Source organism: Hevea brasiliensis, chromosome 2, assembly GCF_030052815.1.
Source record: "Hevea brasiliensis isolate MT/VB/25A 57/8 chromosome 2, ASM3005281v1, whole genome shotgun sequence".
Classification (NCBI taxonomy): Eukaryota; Viridiplantae; Streptophyta; class Magnoliopsida; order Malpighiales; family Euphorbiaceae; genus Hevea; species Hevea brasiliensis.
In genome coordinates, this window is record NC_079494.1 from 8,720,927 (window position 1) to 8,741,330 (window position 20,404).

General features: G+C 32.7%; 2 protein-coding genes, 1 long non-coding RNA gene and 1 pseudogene across 3 annotated transcripts; 2 read left to right on the forward strand and 2 right to left on the reverse strand.

Moving 5' to 3' along the window:
- The first annotated feature begins 4,875 nt into the window (after positions 1-4,875).
- LOC110663420 (protein SRC2-like) lies at positions 4,876-6,172 on the forward strand (annotated as a pseudogene).
- A 38-nt stretch (positions 6,173-6,210) lies between these two features.
- On the reverse strand, positions 6,211-7,384 carry LOC110663491 (uncharacterized). The gene is made up of 2 exons (XR_002496547.2): positions 6,879-7,384; positions 6,211-6,450 (listed from the first exon to the last, which is right to left on the reverse strand). It is a non-coding gene; the product is annotated as an uncharacterized LOC110663491 (long non-coding RNA).
- A 2,135-nt stretch (positions 7,385-9,519) lies between these two features.
- On the forward strand, positions 9,520-13,581 carry LOC110663492 (mannose-P-dolichol utilization defect 1 protein homolog 2). The gene is made up of 8 exons (XM_021822807.2): positions 9,520-9,819; positions 9,918-10,071; positions 10,476-10,548; positions 10,634-10,700; positions 10,871-10,930; positions 12,448-12,508; positions 12,706-12,747; positions 13,093-13,581. Exons 1-8 carry the CDS (start codon positions 9,673-9,675, stop codon positions 13,194-13,196), a joined length of 708 nt encoding a protein of 235 aa, XP_021678499.2. The 5' UTR covers positions 9,520-9,672; the 3' UTR covers positions 13,197-13,581.
- A 2,961-nt stretch (positions 13,582-16,542) lies between these two features.
- On the reverse strand, positions 16,543-18,858 carry LOC110663493 (F-box protein At1g47056). Its single transcript, XM_021822808.2, has one exon. The coding sequence runs from the start codon at positions 18,339-18,341 to the stop codon at positions 16,740-16,742; it is 1,602 nt and encodes a 533-aa protein (XP_021678500.2). The 5' UTR covers positions 18,342-18,858; the 3' UTR covers positions 16,543-16,739.
- Between the last annotated feature and the right edge of the window lie 1,546 nt (positions 18,859-20,404).

The following is a 20,404-nucleotide window of genomic DNA, read 5'->3' on the forward strand; positions in this document are numbered from 1 at the left end:
ACCGGTGGAAGCCAGAATTTATCCAGTCTTCCATGTTTCTCAACTCAAACGTGTGATAGGCAATCATCCAGCTGTTACTGAACTTCCAAAGGAAATGGTGGTAACTGCAAATATGATAGAGCCAGAAAAAGTGTTGAACTGGCGCAAGATTATAGTTGATCAATACCGGTCATTCAAATTCTAATTCAATGGAAAGGGAAACCTATGGAAGAAGCAACTTGGATGAATTTAGTTGATATCCAAAACCAGTTTCCATCCTTCAACCTTGAGGACAAGGTTGGTCTTTCAGAGGATGGCAATGATATGGATTCAAAATTGTAGGTAGGCTGTAATGGACCGGGGCCACTAAGAGTATATTCTAGAAGGAATATTAAAGGAAATGCTAAAGTAATGGCTGTTGAGCTAAACGATTCTGGAAGAAATTAAAGACTGAGCTGGAGGTTGTTACAAGAGAAGGAATGCATGTGCGAGAAGGACAATATAAGGAGAGAATAATGTAAAAAAAGGGAAAGGGAAAAAAATTGTATTAGCAGGGTATTTCTGCTTGTAGCTGGGCCAAAGCTTCTTAAAGTCTCTTTGGTGTTACTGGTTCTTGTTATTGTAATTGTTGAAGACAGTAGTAAGAACTCAGTGGTCATTAGTTGTATTGCTGATTGAATCCTTAAATTAGTAATACATATTCAATTCCTTCTTTATCCATTTTCTGTTTTTTTTAAATTCCTAACTCTATCAGTACACAACAGCAGCTTGCCAACTAACCCTAGCACCAATACAGTACTCCAATAAAAACAAATGATTCAGTTTCTCAGTTATTTAGAGCACCTATTGTTAGCATCTGTGCCAAAAAGCCATTTCTTTCGTGGAGAAAGTAACACCTTAGCACCTGCGGGAAGGCAATCTATGGTCAAATTGCAAATATATTGATGACTGAAGCTCCGGCCCAAGCCCATTAAGAAAGGGAAAATTATTAATTGCACTCCAAATACTAAAGTTTACTGAAAAATTTTATATAGAATTTCTGGTCCTTAATTAGGAGTCCATTCCATGATAAAATTAGATTTTTGTGATTACATTTAAATTTTATATTTAAATAATTTTTTATGTTGTATTTAAATAATTATATATTTATCAAAGAAAATAAATATTTTTCATAATTATAATTATTTAAATAGAAAATACTAAAAAAAGCTAATTAGATAATAATACACGTTTTCAAATAGAAAAAAAAAGTTATTAATAATCCCCCACTAATCTGGCAATTGAATTATTCGCCATTTGATCTTTTTCTCCCTTTTTAATATATATATATATATATATATATATATATATATATATATATATATATATATATATATATTACAATTTAATCTTTAAACTTTACTCTATATTACACTTTAATCTCTATATTTTACATATTTTAGTCCCTAAATTTAATAAATAAATTATTTAATCCCTTCAATTTTAACATATATAACAATTTAATGCTTATAATTTTAATATATACAACGATTAAATTTTATATATATGTGTGTGTGCGTGCGCTTGGTCACTCAATTGCTTGACTGTGTGGCCATTTGGCTAGGTTGTCATCTTATATCAATCACTATTACCGCTCTAAACATGATCAAAACAAAAGATTTAAAATCAATTGAGCATACCTCATTCGACAAATATAGAAACAAGCCTTTTGATAGACATTTATTTAATTTGATTTTAAATTAAAAAATAATTTTTTATAATAAAAATATTATAATATATAATATTAATTATTAAAATAATATTTATATTTTATTCAAAATATAAAAAAAATAATTAAAAATTAAAGTAAATACAGTTTTCATTTTAGTTTTTAAAATTCAAACACTATTATAAATAGTATCTAAATTCTCAAAATGTTATTATAATTAGTGTCCCATTCTAATATCTTTCCCACCCTAATATCTTTCGCTCATCATAATTCATTCCCTTTTGATAATTATATCCAAACTCACTCAACACCACCACCACCCCCCCCCGGTTATAGGTTGGTCCAGTTGAAAAACACATTATGGGAACGTGGCGCCCCATAGTGGGGCAGGTCAATTTATTGACAGCTACAAATAGTAAGGCAAAAGAGCATCCCATTCTTTCTAAAAGGACATTGGCTCAGCCCTCACCGCCCACAATTATCATTCTCCCCTCATTTCCTTATCTCTTTGGATTGAACACTTCAATAATAACCTTCCATTGGTGCAAATCCTTACACCTTAATCTCATCCGATAGGCATGTCCAGTCTTACATGTTAACTTATTGCCCTACTTCTTCTGCATTTCCATTCTCACTCTCTCATAAATTATCTTCAACATATGTGAACAAGGCTTTACACATTCATATATGAAAACAACTAAGATATATAACAGCCCAATTCTACTACCCACTTGAGCTAAAACCAGGCACGTGAAGCTTTCAATTGTGACGATGGTTGACTAGTGCTTGCTTCTAATTCTCATCAACTCCAATGACCACGATCATCGGACATACCAAGTACCAACTAATGGCTACAAGTTCAAAAGCTATGCACCGAAATACACATGCAACACAAACTGAAAGACATGAAATTTTCCAGTAGAGTGCGGCCATGGTTTTGCAATTTATCGGATTCTTCCTGAGGGAACGAGTGCAATTCTACTAGGGATTCGAATAGGATTAGCCTTTGACCATTGTATATTACATTGAATAGATTTCAACCACATAAAATTAAGCATTATTAATTATTATAATAAAATTATTATATATTTAACGCTTGTACTCTAAAATCTCTTTCTTTTGAGTTAAAAATAAAAATAAAAATTGAGCCCAACTCGGCAACAAAGACTCGCACATAATTTCCAGGGCCATTGTCCGATTCCTGACATACAAGTGGATCAGGAACTGAATTGAGGCCCATCAAGTATTTGTATCGACATCTCGCGATATCTCCAATCGTTATATTCAACTTTTCACAACCAAATAAATATAAAAAAAATATAAATGAAATTTACAAATAAACGCAGGAGTTGAAACAAAAATAGAAATATTGAACAACTGAATTTGGGGGTAAACAATAATTTAAAAAAATTATATTAAATTTTCTGCATAAATTTTTAATTTTAAAAAATTTGAGATACCTAGTTCCGCCCCATGAACCCAAGAATTCAAGCTCTAAGAAATATATCCTGTGATATTGAACAAAAGTTTTAAGAAAGGCAAAAAAAAACTTCACTATTAGCCTCGAGACATATACATATAGAAGAGGAATCGGGGGAGTTTGGGACTAACATTTGATATGTGAGTCATATGCTTTTACCACTAAATTAAGCAACGCTAAGAGAGTATTTAGTGCAAGGTTAACAAGAAGATAATTATTATTTTTATAAAAAAATAAGTTAACTTTTTACTTTATTAATATTTATATTAACCTTGAAGGGTTTAGGTTAATAATTATCATTCTTCAAGATTAAAACTTACAAAATAATATTTAATCCTTAATTTTTTAACCTTCTACTAAACATATTTTTAAGTGTCTCGAAACATTACTAACCACCCCTTCAGTATGGATTCTTCCAAAAGTAAATTACCAATTTTCTTACAGGAAGTTGGTGAATCATTTCCATGATTGAGAGGTCAGCAATTTTTATATGATGCTCTATACGAAAGTAAAAACAATTTTCAACACTTATGTAAGGTGAAGATAATGTTACAAAATTGTACCACCATTCACAGTAATTGGAATATCTTATCATTCTTGATGAATGTTAGGAATGCCAACTCAAGTTTTTCGAAATTTCTGATCTTGAAATACTATTCTCTTAGTTTAGCCCATTTAGCAAAGAATTGGTGCCAGACCAAAAATAAGAAACAGAAGACGAGCCAAATTGCATTGCTAGATATAATTTTCAAAGTCAAACTCATAAGATAAGCTGCAAAAGATTGACCAAGACGAAGAGCCAGAGAAATTGAAAAATGCATACATTGCAGAGTTGTAATCTTGACGAAGTAACCATTGATTTTGTATAGTCGATATGAGTTTTGTCTTTACAAGTTCAACAACGGTGAAATCACAGGGAACCAGCGGCACCCTTTTCTTCCATTACTGTGGTTAAATCCATCATTAAGAGGAAAACAATTGTGCTATGGTGTCTGTATCTTAAACACTATTCAAATCTAGCTAAGCTTTTACAAGTTATCTTCTATAATGATTTGTTACTGATTATATACTTTTACAAGTTGATGCAAATTAGCCATTATAAATTAAGAATTTAAGATTCTTTATGATTAAGTTGGCAGAAAACAATGACTAAAACAGCAAATGTCAACTCTCTGCTAAGATGAAAACCTACCAGCATCACTATATAAACATTGAACTCCAAGCTCAATTACACTACAACCAGCTTCATTCCCATATTGGACAGCATATCCATGTCGATCTCTGGAATCCAAGGCTTGCCTCTCGAGGTCACTGGTATGTGATTATGTGAATTATAATGCACACCTCTAACATTAAGGATGATGCTTATTAGTTATTAATGATTAATCATTATCTATATTAGTTAATTAATTTAATGGAGCTTGCAGTTGTTGGTTGTTACAATTTGGATGATAAAGAATGGTTATCAAGGCAAGACCCGTATGTCAGTCTTGAATATGGGGGCACCAAGTACAGAACCAAAACTTGCACAGGTGCCTATCATTCTCTCTCTCTCTCTCTCTCTCTCTCTCTCTCTCTCTCTCTCTCTCTCTCTCTCTCTATATATATATATATATATATATATATATATATATATATATATATTCCATTTATTTTTGGTGCTTCTTGTTCATCCACTTAAAAGTAAGGTCTTATTTGCGTTTACAAAACTGATCTATTAGACGGAGGCAAGAACCCTACCTTTCAAGAGAAGTACATTTTCACTCATTGAAGGTCTGAAAGAACTGAATGTTTGTGTGTGGAACAGCCGCACTCTCTCTGCTGATGAACATATCGGCACGGGAAGGTTATTTTTGTCCTCAAAAACTGAAGACAAAATGAAATATTTTTCTTTTCCTTGCATTTCATCTATGTTAGACCTAATGATTACCGTCCCACTTACTGATTTCCAGGATTCAGCTCCAGAAAGCCCTTTCACAAGGCTATGATGATGCTTCCTGGCCGCTACAGAGCAAGTCTGGCAGGTTAATTAAACAGAAAACTGAGATAAACCTGTGTCATTTTTCAATCATGTGATTCCTATACTTCCTTTGAGTTCTGATACATTCGTTTCAATGCAGACATTCAGGAGAAGTTCGACTTATATTGCACTACTCAAATGCCAATAATGTAATTTCACTCCTCAGTATACTTTCTTTACCATGGTAATTTATGTTTAAGGACTAAAAGAATGTCAAGAAATGAATCCTGAGTAACCTCTTGTTGGATCTCCACAGCAACATAAATCAAAATTGGCTACATCAGGGCCACAATATGCAGCACAACAAGGTGCAATGAGCCAGGTCCTACCATATGATCAGTTGCCGCCAGCACCTGCTGCTCATTACCCTGCCACAACATCCTACTCTATCCCATCACCTTACACGGGGTACCCTCCTAACCCTGCAACATATCTGCCATCCACATACCTTGCAACGCCCCCTGCTGGCTATCCTCCACAGCCATGTCGTCCTGCAGGTTATCCTCAACAAACATACCCGCTTCCTCCACAAGCCTCAACGTACTATCCTCCTGCAGGTACATCTTGGCTTGATGTTCCTGCATTACTTTTTCGAATGATATATTTCAATTCATCAGGCTAATGTCTACGAAATGCTCCTGTTTAATGTCTAATGATCTGTTGCAAGAGTATACCCTCCACCACCTTCGTCATCCAGAATATACCCACCACCTCCATACTGATTCTTATGCGATGATTGTACGTATATGAATCTGTTGCACAAGTAGAGAAATGCAATGTCCATGGTTTTGTGGAGTTCCTCTTTTAAAAATCATTTGCTTTCGAAGATCATTTCCCTCGTTTGCCTGCAGCCAAACATTTGTATTGTATACACTTGAGGGTTGAAATGACTGTAACTTATGATTGGTAAATTTGATTTTCAACTTCCATCTTCTAGTTCCAAATAATAAAAGGTGCTCGTCAAGATAAATAGCTTGATTTGTTATCTGCCTTTAACCATCAACTGGCTACTGCGCATACAAATAGCAGAATAAATGAAAAATATATTGGTTGATCCTGAAAATCAGATCCTCAAAATGAAAGTGAATCATAAACAAGTCAAAAAGTAATTAAAGCTGCATTTGTTATAGTAGCCTAACGGATCTTGGAGTTCATGGTGGATCAATCTAGACAAGAATTTCTCTAGGCTGACATAGGAGGAGCACATAAATCTCTCTAACCCATTATATTCACTGAATAACAAATCTCTCCATTTTCTTTGCCCTGAAACCAATTTTTTTTTAATCAATTAACAAGTAAATACAAGGATGTAACCAAGACGAAGTCAAATAAAGATAAATATAATGAATATTTTCAATTATTATTTTTTGTTACAAACAAATAAAATAGGATTTCATTAATGAAGTTCAAATCAATATACAAATAACACAAGGAGGTCCTGAAGACCATACATAAACAAACTGTTACAGCAAACAAAATACAACAGAGTTAACTGATCTTAAATGAAATCAAAATAACTAGATGGTGAGCGTCAGAGATCGACCTTTAAAAGGAAACTCTTTGAATCTTTCATACCTGGCCTGGTTATGTAGGAATTTATTGCATATGTTGAATACAAAAAGTTTGAACCACGAATTCCATTGGCAGAATAGGTTATATTAAAATCCCTACCTCATTTTATAAAATCTTACCTCATTTCATCCAAACACACTCTAATTGAAAAGATCAACATCTACAAAATTATTGCTCTATAGCGCCTCAATGAAGAATCATCAGGTCTTTTGATAAACTGCACCAAAAATCAAATCATTGTGAAGAGAGAACTAATTATTCATAAAAAAAAAAAGGAGAAAAAATAACATGAAGAAATGAGGATTTCACTGCCCATAAGGCTGGCTACTCCCATGAGAAGAAGAAGCCTTCGAAGAGATCAAGACAATAACTGCTCCAGAGAATTTTGACTAACTACACGGGAGTGGGCAGCACGAATATTTTCAATTATTTCATTTATTTGGCTAAAAAATAAAAATTATGGGTCAAAATTGAATACAATTAAAAAACAAGGGCTGAATTCCACATTTCATATAATAAAGGGTTTTTTCAAGGATTTAATTTTACTCGTGATATACCCCTTATAGCACTAACATCTCTTATATTTAATTTCTCATTTAAAACCCCTGAACTTCTTTTAACGCACATTAACACACTACACTTGTGGCTAGGAGAGAGCAGTTTTCGATTTAAATTGAAAAATCAAATTAAATTGATTCATTTTAATTGATTAATTTTAAAATTAATCGATTCGATTCAGTTTATAATTTTTGATAATTTCGGTTAATCAGTTCGGTTCAGTTATTTTCATAAAAAATAAAAAAAATCGAACCGAACCGAAATTATTAATATATATCAATGAAATCAAAGAAAATCAAACAGAACCCTAAGATTAGGTTTGATTGGTTTAAAACCAAACCGAATCCAGTTGGAAATTAAATGCACAATTTATAAATTTTGATTTGATCGGTTTAAAACCGAACCAAATCGATATTTATCGGTTTGATTCGATTTAATTTTCTTTTATTAATCGATTTAATTCGATTTTTAAAATTTTTTATTTTATCGGTTCAGTTCGTTTCAAAACCGAACCGACCATTTGCACACCCCTATTTGTGGCCGTGGGTGCCTGTGGCTGCGTTTGCGAGTTTGTTGGCTGCTTCTCACTCAACTGTGAAGACTTTCATTTGTTCTCATCTATTGCTGTTCTATGAGCCATAAGAAGTAAAAATTTGGTTATGAATTCAAATCTTTCTCTCGTTCAATTCAATTCGATTGATATTTTTAAATAGTTGATTATTCAGTTTTTAAAGTTCCATTTGATTCCAACTGATCGGATACCTTATCATAAATAAAAAAGGGTATAATTTAGAGACAATGATTGACAAATGTGTAATTTGTCAAGAAAATTATTATAAAATGCATCAGCTAATCCCAAATTAGCTTCTAACTAGAGGAAGTCTATAGAATTTTTAAGTTGAGATTAATTGCCAAAATAATAAATTGTACAATAAAAAAAATTCTCTTAAAGAGAAATGGATAAATAACACAATCGATTACTCAATTTTATAAATATTTTTATAAAAATTATTAAATTTTAATTTCTTTCATAAAATTTATTAAATTTTAATTTATTTTTATAAAAATTATTATGACTAAAAATTAAAATTTTTCAATTAAACTATTGAAATATCAATTATTTTATTAGTTTAAAAAAAAATAAAATACATAAAATACAAACATTTATCCTAATTAAATTCTTCTTCTTTCTCTGTTTCTCTTAGCTAACAACTACTACTACTAATAATGTTATTTAGGGCCTGTTTGGTTTAACTGTTGAATACAATCGATAGTTGATAATGATAGTGATAATAATTGATAGTTGATAGCTGATGATAGCTGTTTTATGTTAAGTGTTTGGTAAAATTATATTTAGCTGTTGCTGTTGAGATGTGAAATGACTAATAAGGGTATATATCATATAATTTATTTTATTATTTAAATAAATATAAAATTATAAATTTATTACATTATATTAAATATATAATTATTAAATTAATATATTATATTATTTAAATAAATATATAATTATTAATCTTTTATATTATATCATTTATTTTATTATTGAAATAAAAAAATAATTATTTTTTAAGATAATTAAATAATTTTTAAAATATAAATAAAATAATAAAATAATTATTATTGTTAATAGAAAAATTTATAATTAATTTTAAGTTTTTAGATATAAATAAATATTTTATTTTTATGTTATTAATAAAAAATATTTTATTAAAATTAAAATACGTTAATTAAAATGTTAAAATTTAAAATGAAAAAATAAAAATATTAATAATATTAATTTTCTAGTTAAATAAAAAAGGATAATATTGTCAAAACAAAAAATAAAATCAAATCATTTATCACCGATGAGAAAATACTCTAAAAATAGAGTGATATTGCGGTGATGGGTATCATATCGATTCTTCATCATTATCACTCTATTTTTTTGAGCTTGCCAAATACTATAGTTTACCTGTTTGGGTGTCTATCAGCTATCAGCTACACCCAACAGGTAAACCAAACACCTCTTTATAAAATATAAGTTAACTTAAAAATCTTTAACCTGAAATCAAATGGAAATTAATGAGTTTTATGAAATAAATTAAAGTTTAGTGGTCTTTATAAAAATATTCATAAAATTCTGGGTGAGTGTGATAATTAGCCGAGGAGAAATGCAAAAGTTCGGAAAACCCCTCGCTTACTCAAAGTACTCCGTTGGGATAATTTAGGATCTAAAGGCAAGAAGCAATCTCCTTGCAGTTCAGAGAAAAAAAAAAAAAAAAAAAAACCTTACTTTCATCGTTGCCATACCATCGTATAGCTAAAAATCGTGTCCTAGTTTGGAGTTTAATTTAGATCTCCAGGGACACAACCATGGAGTTTTTAGGGATTGATTTCAGCTGCGCATTCGGATCTCTACTCCACGGTAAATTCCCTGACAAGGACTGTTTGCTTCCTCTCATCTCCAAACTCCTTGGCTATTGCATCGTCGCCGCCTCCACCACCGTCAAAGTTCCTCAGGTTCAATAATTCACCTCCATCTCTTTTGCCTTTCTTGTTTCTTGATAATTGTGCCTCGAATTTTTGCACAATTCTTAGTAATCTGGTTTTTCTTGTAGATAATGAAAATTTTAAGGCATAGAAGTGTCAGAGGACTTAGTGTTGTCGCCTTTGAGCTAGAAGCCGTAGGTTATACTATAGCTCTTGCTTATTGTCTTCACAAAGGCCTTCCCTTTTCGGCTTATGGAGAATTGGCGTTCCTTTTGATCCAAGGTTTGTTTATTTCCTTTTTCTTTTCTCTTCTAATTTCTTCTCTTGATGTATGGAAATAGATTTAAGAGTCTGATGGGTTTTGATTTATGAGTATTGATCGTTGGAGCTGATTTGGTAGAAATTGAAATGGAATTAGTCTAGTTCATATTACTTGATTCATGTTCCATGTGTTTAACAACTGAGCACTGCAAGGTTAGTTTGATGATCAAATTGGTTACTCTACGTGTTCAATGCTAAATTGCTTGTTGAACACTTGAAATCCAAAATTTCCTGTTATAAGCATTCCTGAAGTTCTGCTTGCTTAAGGGTAGTTGGGCCATTTTAACGTGATTAAACTGAGTTTTTGAAACTTGTGGTGTATCTCAAAAACGCCTTATACACTTCCTCTTTTGCTTGTCTTACAGCTATCATTTTAGTTGCTATTATCTACTACTTTTCACAACCTGTGCCTACAGTGACATGGATCAGGCCATTACTGTATCCTGGATACTTTTTGTTCTGAAATTACTTATTATGAGAATTATATAATGTGGTCAAATTTTTCCTTACATTAGTGTTTCAGATATTGTGCTGTAGCACCAACTATTTTAGGCGGTCAAATTGATCCCATTCTGTTCGAAGCTCTGTATGTAAGTAGCTATTTTAGTATCTACATTTAACATATCTATTGGGATTTACATAGTTCTCCCTTCCCTTCATTTTGCCTTCATTTTTTGTTTTCTTTTACATGTTCTCTTCCCGTTTAGCATGTTTGTTAGAGTAGCTGGATGTTATCTAATATTGCAACAAATTTTTACAGGCATCCCAGCATGCAATCTTTCTCTTTGCTAGGATTCCGCAGATATGGAAAAATTTTTCTGTAAGTTTGAACTTTAAGATTACTTTCAGCTGTTAATTATTAGGATATTCCAAAAGAGCTCTCTTTGAAATTGTTAACTGCATATCTAGTTTTCACTTTTCAGTACCGAAATAACTTGAGAATTCTCTAGTCTAAATCACTTTCTGTGGATGGAAAATTTTTCACTCTTTTTTCAAGTATAATATTTTACCATCTTCCCTTGAATCTATATGGATTATACTTTCCACAATTTTTATGTGTATTTTGAAACTTTAGAGGCCCAGTTCTTTCATTGCTTGTATAATCAGTTATGCTTTTCCCTCTTGGGTAGTTGCTTATAATTTGTTCGGTGACAATAGATAATGACTCTGTTGTAGGGGGCAGGTTCTTTTTGAACTTTGATAATGTAGTTTTTCCAAGCATGGCTCATTCATCGTGAGTAGCCACCATTAATGTTGACATGTAAAATGTCCTTGGAGAAGGTACTTAAGGAAACTATCACATAATTACTATAGAAATAGATATCATGGAGCTTTTAACAGAATCCATGTGCTAGACGGTGTTTATACTTATTTTTCACAAGTAGCATGAAATTGGATATGAAATGTAAGTGTGGGGTGACTGAATTGTTAAATCAGTCTCGTCCTCTTGTTCATCAGAAGAATTAAGCATGTTGGATGAGCAAAATAGAGTAATTAGCGTTCTTATTAGTAGTTTTTTTCCCCCAGTTGCCTGTAACACGGGTATGTGTACCACATTCTGGTAAGCGTGTCCCAAAATGCAGTACTTAGGCATTCTGGAATTCTGTCCGAGATCGCTCATACAGGGGTTCCAAGGAAGAATGAGAAAAAGAATGAAAGGAGAAAAAGAAAGACAAACAGAGAAGGATAAGAAGAACCAGCTATGTACAGGAAGAAGAAGGGGAACAAATGACATGAAGGAGGAGAAAATAAACTGGGACTCTTTTTTTTTATTATTGTTATTGGGTTTATGTGATAGAGTAATATTTGACTAATTGATTGCTTAGGTGAGCGTTCTTAAGAAATTACTAATTTTATTCTCTAATTAATTTTATTTTAACATTAAATAATAATAATAATAATAATAATAATAATAATAATAATATGACTCTTAAATTTTGAATAATGTGTTTGTTATGTCAAAAAAATTATCATATTAATTAATTACTAAAATTAAGTTAATATTTTTATTTCTATAAATATATTATGTTAAATAAAATATATATAAAAAAAGAATAGTGCCACAAAAATAAATTTGAGTTCCAGATAAATATAATTTGTGTATAGGGATCTAAATTGGCATATCAATTAATCCTACCCCCTACGTATCTTATATTTAATTAGGTAACGTACCACATTCCTGTAACCGTACCACATACCTAAGGGTACCATATTCCAAGTAACTATGGCCTATAATATCTCAATGGATATTTATCAAACTCAACTCAACTAAGCCTTTATCCCAAAAATTCAATGGATATTTATCATTTAGCTAATAAAAATTTGTTCTTTTTGCAGAACAAAAGCACAGGAGAGCTCAGCTTCTTAACTTGTTTTTTGAATTTTGCGGGTTCTATGGGTGAGTTATAGGTCATTTGAACTAGTCTTGGTATACATATAGAAGCATAAATGTACTATATTATCATTGTTTCTCTGTTTTGTATACATATAGAAGCATAAATGTACTATATTATCATTGTTTCTCTGTTTTGTATACATATAGAAGCATAAATGTACTATATTATCATTGTTTCTCTATTTTTGTTTTTTTTGCAGTGAGAGTTTTTACTAGTGTGCAAGAAAAAGCTCCAAGTAGTGGTATCCTTGACGATTTTCCTTTTTCTTCTTCTCTTTCTCTCTCTCTCTCTCTTTTTTTTTTTTTGTGATGCATATCTACTCTGTATTTTGAATGCTGAAGTGCATGTCAAGTTAGGGAAAAACCTTTGGTAGCTAAGTTAATTATAAGCATTATAATCAATCAGGAAAACAGGCTGCTATATCATTGATAAATTATATGTACTTCCCCCATCGTCCCTCACCTTCTAAGCCATATGCAAGTCATTTTTTTGGGCTTTATTTACATATGGTATATGTTTGCTGCATGCTTCTGAGGCATACAAGCTGCTTTTCTTCGTATTATTATTGTCCTTAATTCTTCTTTAGTTGTTTTGGGCTCCACCATTGGTGTCATCACCAATGGTACCATTCTCAGTCAGATCCTTTTATACCAAAAGCAGGAAGCCAAAAAAGAGAAGAAAGACAAGTAAAAGGAAATCAGAGCATAGCAAACTTTGCTTCAATTAAAGGTTCAACAATAGCTGCAAGTTGGCCAGTATTTCATGGCCTTGAATGCTTCACCATTTAAAGTTGAGTATCATCTTTCTATAAACTAGGGTTACAAAAGTAGTGAATTTAGGTTTATATTAGTGTTTTGTGGGGCCAGATTGCTGTAGTCATGAATGCATAATTTTAATTTATCAACAGTCTTCAAGAACCACTCTGTTGTTTTTGTCACATATCTGTTCTCTCTGTATTGGTTATTATTATATCTTGAGATATGCCATTTAGTGGTGATCATAGTCCATTTCTATTTGGGAAAGATTACTGGAACGCCTTTTGAGTTCAGCATAGTTAACAGTATTTTCTTTTCTTTTTTTTTTTTTCTAAAATTACAGTTTACTTTTGTGATTTATTAGTATTACAATCTTTAATTTTAATTTTAAAAATTGAATATATGCAGCGTTTGAAAATGGAATGGAATGTAAATTTTTAAAAATATGATTTTACTTTCTCATTTGGTACTAAAGTAATTCAAAATTTTAATATTTAAATAACATAAATTTAGGGTAAATTTTGTATTAAGTAATAGAAGTAAAGTCAGACGGATGAGCACAAGGGACGATTTTAAATGCGATAGCGCCAGGTAGACCCGGCTTCTGTCTGATTTCGGAGCCGTCAGTGCTGTCTTCATGGTGCATACCAATTTTGGTTGAAACGATTTTAATTCGAAGTAATTTATTATGATTTCAGTCCGATTGTTGTTTGGTTCATGATTTGGCTATAGTTATTAAAAAAAAATTAAGGGAATTGAAGGGATTCGGTATAAATTTAAAAAGAAAATTGTAAGGGTTTAAGGAGGGTGACTAAAACCAGCTCTCTATATATTGGTTCTGGGCCGGTTTATAAACTAAAATTATTGATTAAATTTGGTCCTGAGTTGTAGGCGAGTTAATCTCAATCAGATTCACGGTTCAAATCGATTTATGATCAAGTTTAACACAAAGGCTGCACTGAAATTATGATTTTGAGCTTGTTTGATATTGCTGTTGAGAAAATTATTTTTTTAAATATATTAATTTGAAAGTATTAAAAAATAATTTAAAATTAAATTAAATGAATTTTAGTCATGAGAATACTAAAATAACAAAACAGCTTTTTTTAAATTGATTTTTCTAATAGCATGATACTTTTATTTCAAAAAGTAGTTTTTGCCCTCTAAGTACAATACCAAACAGACACTTTAAGACTTGTTTTTATTATTTAAGCAAAATTAGAAATACTTTAATTTAGAAGAAAATAAAAATATGTGATGACCACTTTGCTATAATCGAAAGAGAAAATGGAAGAACAAAAGAAAAAAAAAAGCCACAATTAAATTTTAAATCGTTCACTCTCTCACACAAATATAAATATTAAGAAAAAAAAAAAGCAGAAGTTACCCATTGACATGCACCACCCATTTGTTTGACAACATAGTCTAGGTACTGACAATCAATGGAATTGATAGGCTCGTATGCGAACGACTCGATAGATAAATCGGTGCCTACCATTCTCAAACAATGCTGGCCAGCAATCTCTTCCCCAATTAGCAAGGAGAAAGAGACAATTGCTTTCAAAAGGGACAAACGAGTTTCCTTTGAGTTGGAAGATCCGAAAATAAGTTTTCACGTTGGTGGAAGGAGACAACGGCTAGGTTGCCCACTTGATAAAGAAAGGTGAAACTTCATTTTCCCATCACATACAGTGAATAACGTATATACTATTGACCAAGCGAAGGCATTTCTCTCTTCGAAGATATTCACCGTGGCAATGCGCCTTTTAGAAGAAAACCTTGTTTCACTTGTTAAAGTTTCTCATACAGTTGAAGTTTAGTGTTGACACCAACCGACATGATAACATATGCTGAGGTAAAATCCAATTATTATTCCCAATGCCAAATCTAGTCTAAATTCAAATAAAATTTATCCTAAATTAATCCCAAATTTGATGGGTGAATAATACCCAAATTCATTTATTTTTATATATTTTAATTAATAATCTATATAAAATATAATTTTTATTAATAATTCATATTTTAAAAATAATAATTTTATAAAATATTTAAAATCTATTTATTTAAAATATAATATATAAAATTTATAAAAATTATAATAAATATATATATTATATATTTAATTAATTATTTATATAAATAAATTTAATAATGAGTATTCAACCTATAAACTTCGAATTTGAACACATAGATCTGACATGAATACTATTTCTTAAATTCGAATTTACTACTCCAACCCATTCTAATAAAGTTCGTTTGAGTCACATACTATTGCCATTGCCATGCTAGAAGCATGCGATTGTTTCCCCTCACCGCATACACGAGACGACTGGATCATCAACCCCTATCTGGGCCATCGATACTTACCTGCTTAGTGGTTACTATTGAACGTACCAACTGATCAGAAAGTGCAACTATGGAAACTACAGCAAGTAACACCTTTTGAATATTCAGTTCATCTGTTGATGATCTTAAGGATTGGCTCGAAAATGGATTTCGAGAATGGGCTAATAAATTAAACAAAAGAACATAAAATAAAACAATGCCACTGGCAAATGAAGATAGTAACAAAGTTAAGCAGTCAGCATACTCCAGTCTAGACGCATGTAATGTCAGACCAGGAATAATCTTCTATAAAGTGAGCGGAACATGTGCCCATGTCTTTGTGAAAACTCAGCATATGCACATGATGGCCATGCGAACTCCCCAGAGTTTGTCAGTAGTGCAAAACTAAGATAAAAAGTTACCAATTAGGAATTAGGATAAAATCCACTTCAACTGGATATTGATTAAGAAAGCAATCAAAGATCCAATCCAAGGATGCTGGATGATTCCGTATTTGGAAATTCAAAAGCTGCTCAATGATCAAAACCAATATAAAGCTCATTTGACCTATATCAGTGTTTCAGCTTGCCTAGTCCCAAGCCTGGCCAGACAACTATCCAGTTGAATGTTATGTGATTAAGATGCCAAATTCAACCATCTCATCTCATCACCGCACCCATATCAATTGAAATTTGATGGGTGTGCTCATGCAACCACTGGAAATTGCAACTTCTCACTCCAGATATGTAACGCTTTACAGCAATCACATACCAGCCATGAATTGCATATATATATCACAGAAACACACAGAAAACTCAACATATTTGAACATAATGTATAAAGTGTATTTCATAAGTGCTGTGGATTAAACAGATTAGAACGATGTATGCGCCTATTTTAGATGATGTGGAACTTGCAAATAAAAACAAAACCGAAATGAAATGCAACATAGTCAATTAGAAATGATCACTTTTTGACGAAGAAGATTCAGTTGAAAAGGTAATAAACAGCACCCAATATCAAATTCAGTACATCAAATATGGAATCAGATACAATGGAAAATAACGCAAACATACCAAGACCCAGGACCCATTTTTCCGCTCTGAAACTTATATCAGTCCTTAATCTCCAATCAAATCAGTCCTTAATCTAATTAACTTCGAGAACTGCTACTACCGCTTGACCACCTTCTCAAAGTGCATACCACAAAACTTCTCCCACTAAAAAGCCCTAATCTTGATTTGAAAGACATTGATCGCCCAGCTCTGCTTGAAGCAATAGGTGGTACCGATATTTGGCTAGGCACAGGAGTAAATTCAACTCCATTTTCCTGTGCTCCGCCATCACTAGCACTTGCATCCGGATGCTCACCTTCGCCGCTATCTAAATTCACGGCTAGCGATCCCCTATTCGCTCTTAACCAATCGGCACCTTCACAAGTTACCCCTCGACACTTCTTCACCTTCACTTTAACCAAATTTGGGCATCCATTTGCAAGCGCTTCCATTCCATGATCTGAAACAGGGCAGCTTTTAATACAAAGTTTTTTCAACGCTACACATTTGGCTGCAATACATGAAATCTCAGCGTCACCGACAGTATCGCTACCGCAAAGTGCCAATCGCTCTAGATTTTGGCAATTCGAAGCCAACATTTCTAGGCTACTTGTTGTAGGATTTACACCAATCAGTACCAGTTCTTGCAAATTAGGGCAATTCTTTGCTACTGCAATTAATCCATCATCGCCCATTCGATTCGCCTTCCATCCATCAATATGAAGCTTTCTTAAGAGCTTACAACGCTCAGCGACAGAAACTAGCCCTAAATTGGTGCACTCTGGGGTTTTGACAAGGTGCAAAATCTCCAGATCCAAACAATTAGAAATGGCAGAGAGGCCAACATCGCTTACCTGAAGCCTCTCGAGATGGATCTCGACCATATGGGTTACTCGATCCGCAATGACTTCGAAAAGCTTGTCCCAATCACCAGAGCATCTGAAAAGCTTCAAAGTTCTGAGATTCTTTGACCCGATTATAAGCGGACCAAAACACTGTCCATTGTAAAGCTCCTTTAAACATATCGTTTTGAGCGAAGATGCGGCCAAACCTGGTCCAATAGGCTCAGCCGCCGCTCCATCGGTGATTCCGCGAAGCCGCTTTACTGATAACTCTTCAAGAAATGCACAGTTATCGAGGATTGCGTTCATACCTTTTGCTCCAAACGTGCATGATCCACACGAGAGCTTCTTCAAACCTTTACAATTCTTTGCAAAAGCTGCCATGCCGGCGTCGGTAACGTCACGGCAAGAACGAAGCTTGAGGCGAGTGAGATTCCGGCACCGGAACGAGATCGCTTGAAGGGCTTCATCGCCGATGCTCGCGGATCTACGGTCACATTTGAGAGCAAGTTTTGTCACAGCGTCGAAGCGTGAGAAGAGAGCATGTACCATAGGGAAGAGATCCGATTGAGCGTTGAGAGAAAGCCGGTGACGGCTCTGTCCCTCGATTCTTAGCCATCGGCGGCATACCAAAGAGCACCTTTTACGATCGCCGGAGCTAAGGGACTGAAAAATGAAAGCCAAGCACTCGTCAGGTAGAACCGAGATGTAGTCGGGTTCTCCATCGATGATTTCACAGTCGCTTGGTTCTTCATCTCGCATAGGGGAGATCAGAGCCGTTGATTTGGATTTGGAACCGTGGCTATGGTTAGATTCACGACCGCTCGATACTGCGGCCGTCGAAGAAGACTGGCCCATCCACGCAGACTAAGGTTTCAACTTCTCGCCCTGACCGCCTCCGCAGTGGAGCTTGGAGCTGCTGCTTTCTCAGAAACGTTGGTTGGTCTTTCTTCTTCGAGATGTTCAACGACGGCCCTGAAGCCGGATTTTCATTCCTCCTTTTTTTCCCTTTTTTGGCAGTTTAGTTTCTTTTTTTTTTTTTTTTAATCTTTTGAATAGCATAGTCTTCTCCACTCTGAGTTAATATATAAGGAGAGCGTCCTCACGTGCTTACCGTGGAGTATCTTCCCTTTATTTTTCTATCACCGTCCTTCGATCTGTAGATTTTCAAATGAGCGGCTCATAAATAATCATCCGTGATGTGGACACGATAAGACTTGGGATTTAGGTATGGTATCAACCTCTTAGAATTCTTTTCCTTGCGTTATTATTTTTTCTTGAAACATAAACAATTTCAATCTTTCCATTTCTTCCACGAAATCTTTTCGAAAAATCTTTTGCTATTATGAATCGCTCCGCACGGCAAAACATTGCTCATCCACAAACGTCAAGTACGATTGTTTTAAAACTAGTCGTTATTGACATTATTTTATTTTTAAAATATAATATATATTTTTATATTTTATATTATTTTTTTATATTGTATTAATGAAATTTTTTAATTATAACATTAATAAGTAAATAAATAAATTAATAAATTATTTTTATTTTGATATAAAATGATAAATAAAGTATAAAAAAATTATATGAGACTTGACAATTTTAAAATATTATTATTAAAATTTTTTTTCATAAAATTATTATTAAATTTTTTAAAATTTTTTCATGGACTAATATATATCATTATTGTGGCAACTTATGGGAAAATCTTTTCTCCATCTTACCCCACATAATATCGAGATCAAAGAAAATTGATTTGGTACATGGCAGGTTAGATCAGATTCATAAACAATTACTATCCTTAATTTTACCCTTTTGGCAAGAGAGGATAGGCCATTTCAATTCATGTGGATGTCCCATATGCAATTTGATCTGATTGTTGTAGAAAATTAGGGTAGAGGAAAACTCCTTGGTGTAATAGTGGATAAATTTATGGATTCTTTAGAAGATTACAACTCTCACGTGTTTAGTAATATTTTTCATTGCAAGCAATAAGTATTGGCTATGCTAAGGGGAATTCAAATAGCAAAGGAGATTCAGTATTCAGTCAACCAGGCTAGGTCTTTTGAAGATTGGATCGAAATAAGAGTTGCACCTAATCTTATACCAAGAGAAGCTTTTGCAGTTTCAAAAAAGCATATCATAATGGATTCAATGGGGTGATAAAAACACTACTTATTTTCACCTTAAAACTATAAGACAGCGTAAGAGAAATAGGGTGGAGATGTTGAATCCTGACACTAGGAATGGATAGAGGACCCAAAGGTTTTGAAGGATATGGTTGTTGAGTTTTATATGCAGTTATATCTAGAAAAGTTTGTAATTCCTTCTTCTCTGCTATTGAGTGGTATGTTTCCTATTATTTGCACTACAATTTCAGAGAATTAGGTGGTGCCCATAGTTATTAAACCCAGTTCAAACTAGCCAATCAAATCAGTGAATCGAACCTCAAACTAGTCTGGGTTTGTAATCGGAACAGATAAGAAAGTGATCTAGTATAACCCGATTGACCCAGCCGTTCATACATATTTATAGAAATTATTTTTATGTATCATATTTATCGAATACTTTTATATAAAATTTAAAATCAATATTAAAATTTATGTGATACCCCTTACCCGTCTACAGTATAGCCGAGTAAGATATGTTACACAGTGTACTGGAACACTATATTTTATTTCAATCATTTATTTTATCCTTCCTAATTTAATTTTTTTTTCAAAGTTATGAAGTACAATTTGTGAAATATAATTCATTTAAGTCATTTATTGAAATTATAATTTATTTGAGGTTCCGCAAATTTTATAGAAAATCCGACAGAGTACCGGCTACAAATAGAGAAAACAGTTCTTCGGAACCTGTGAAAAACACTTCTAATATTTTCAGTCAACTTCATTTAATCAACAAAATCTCAATATTTT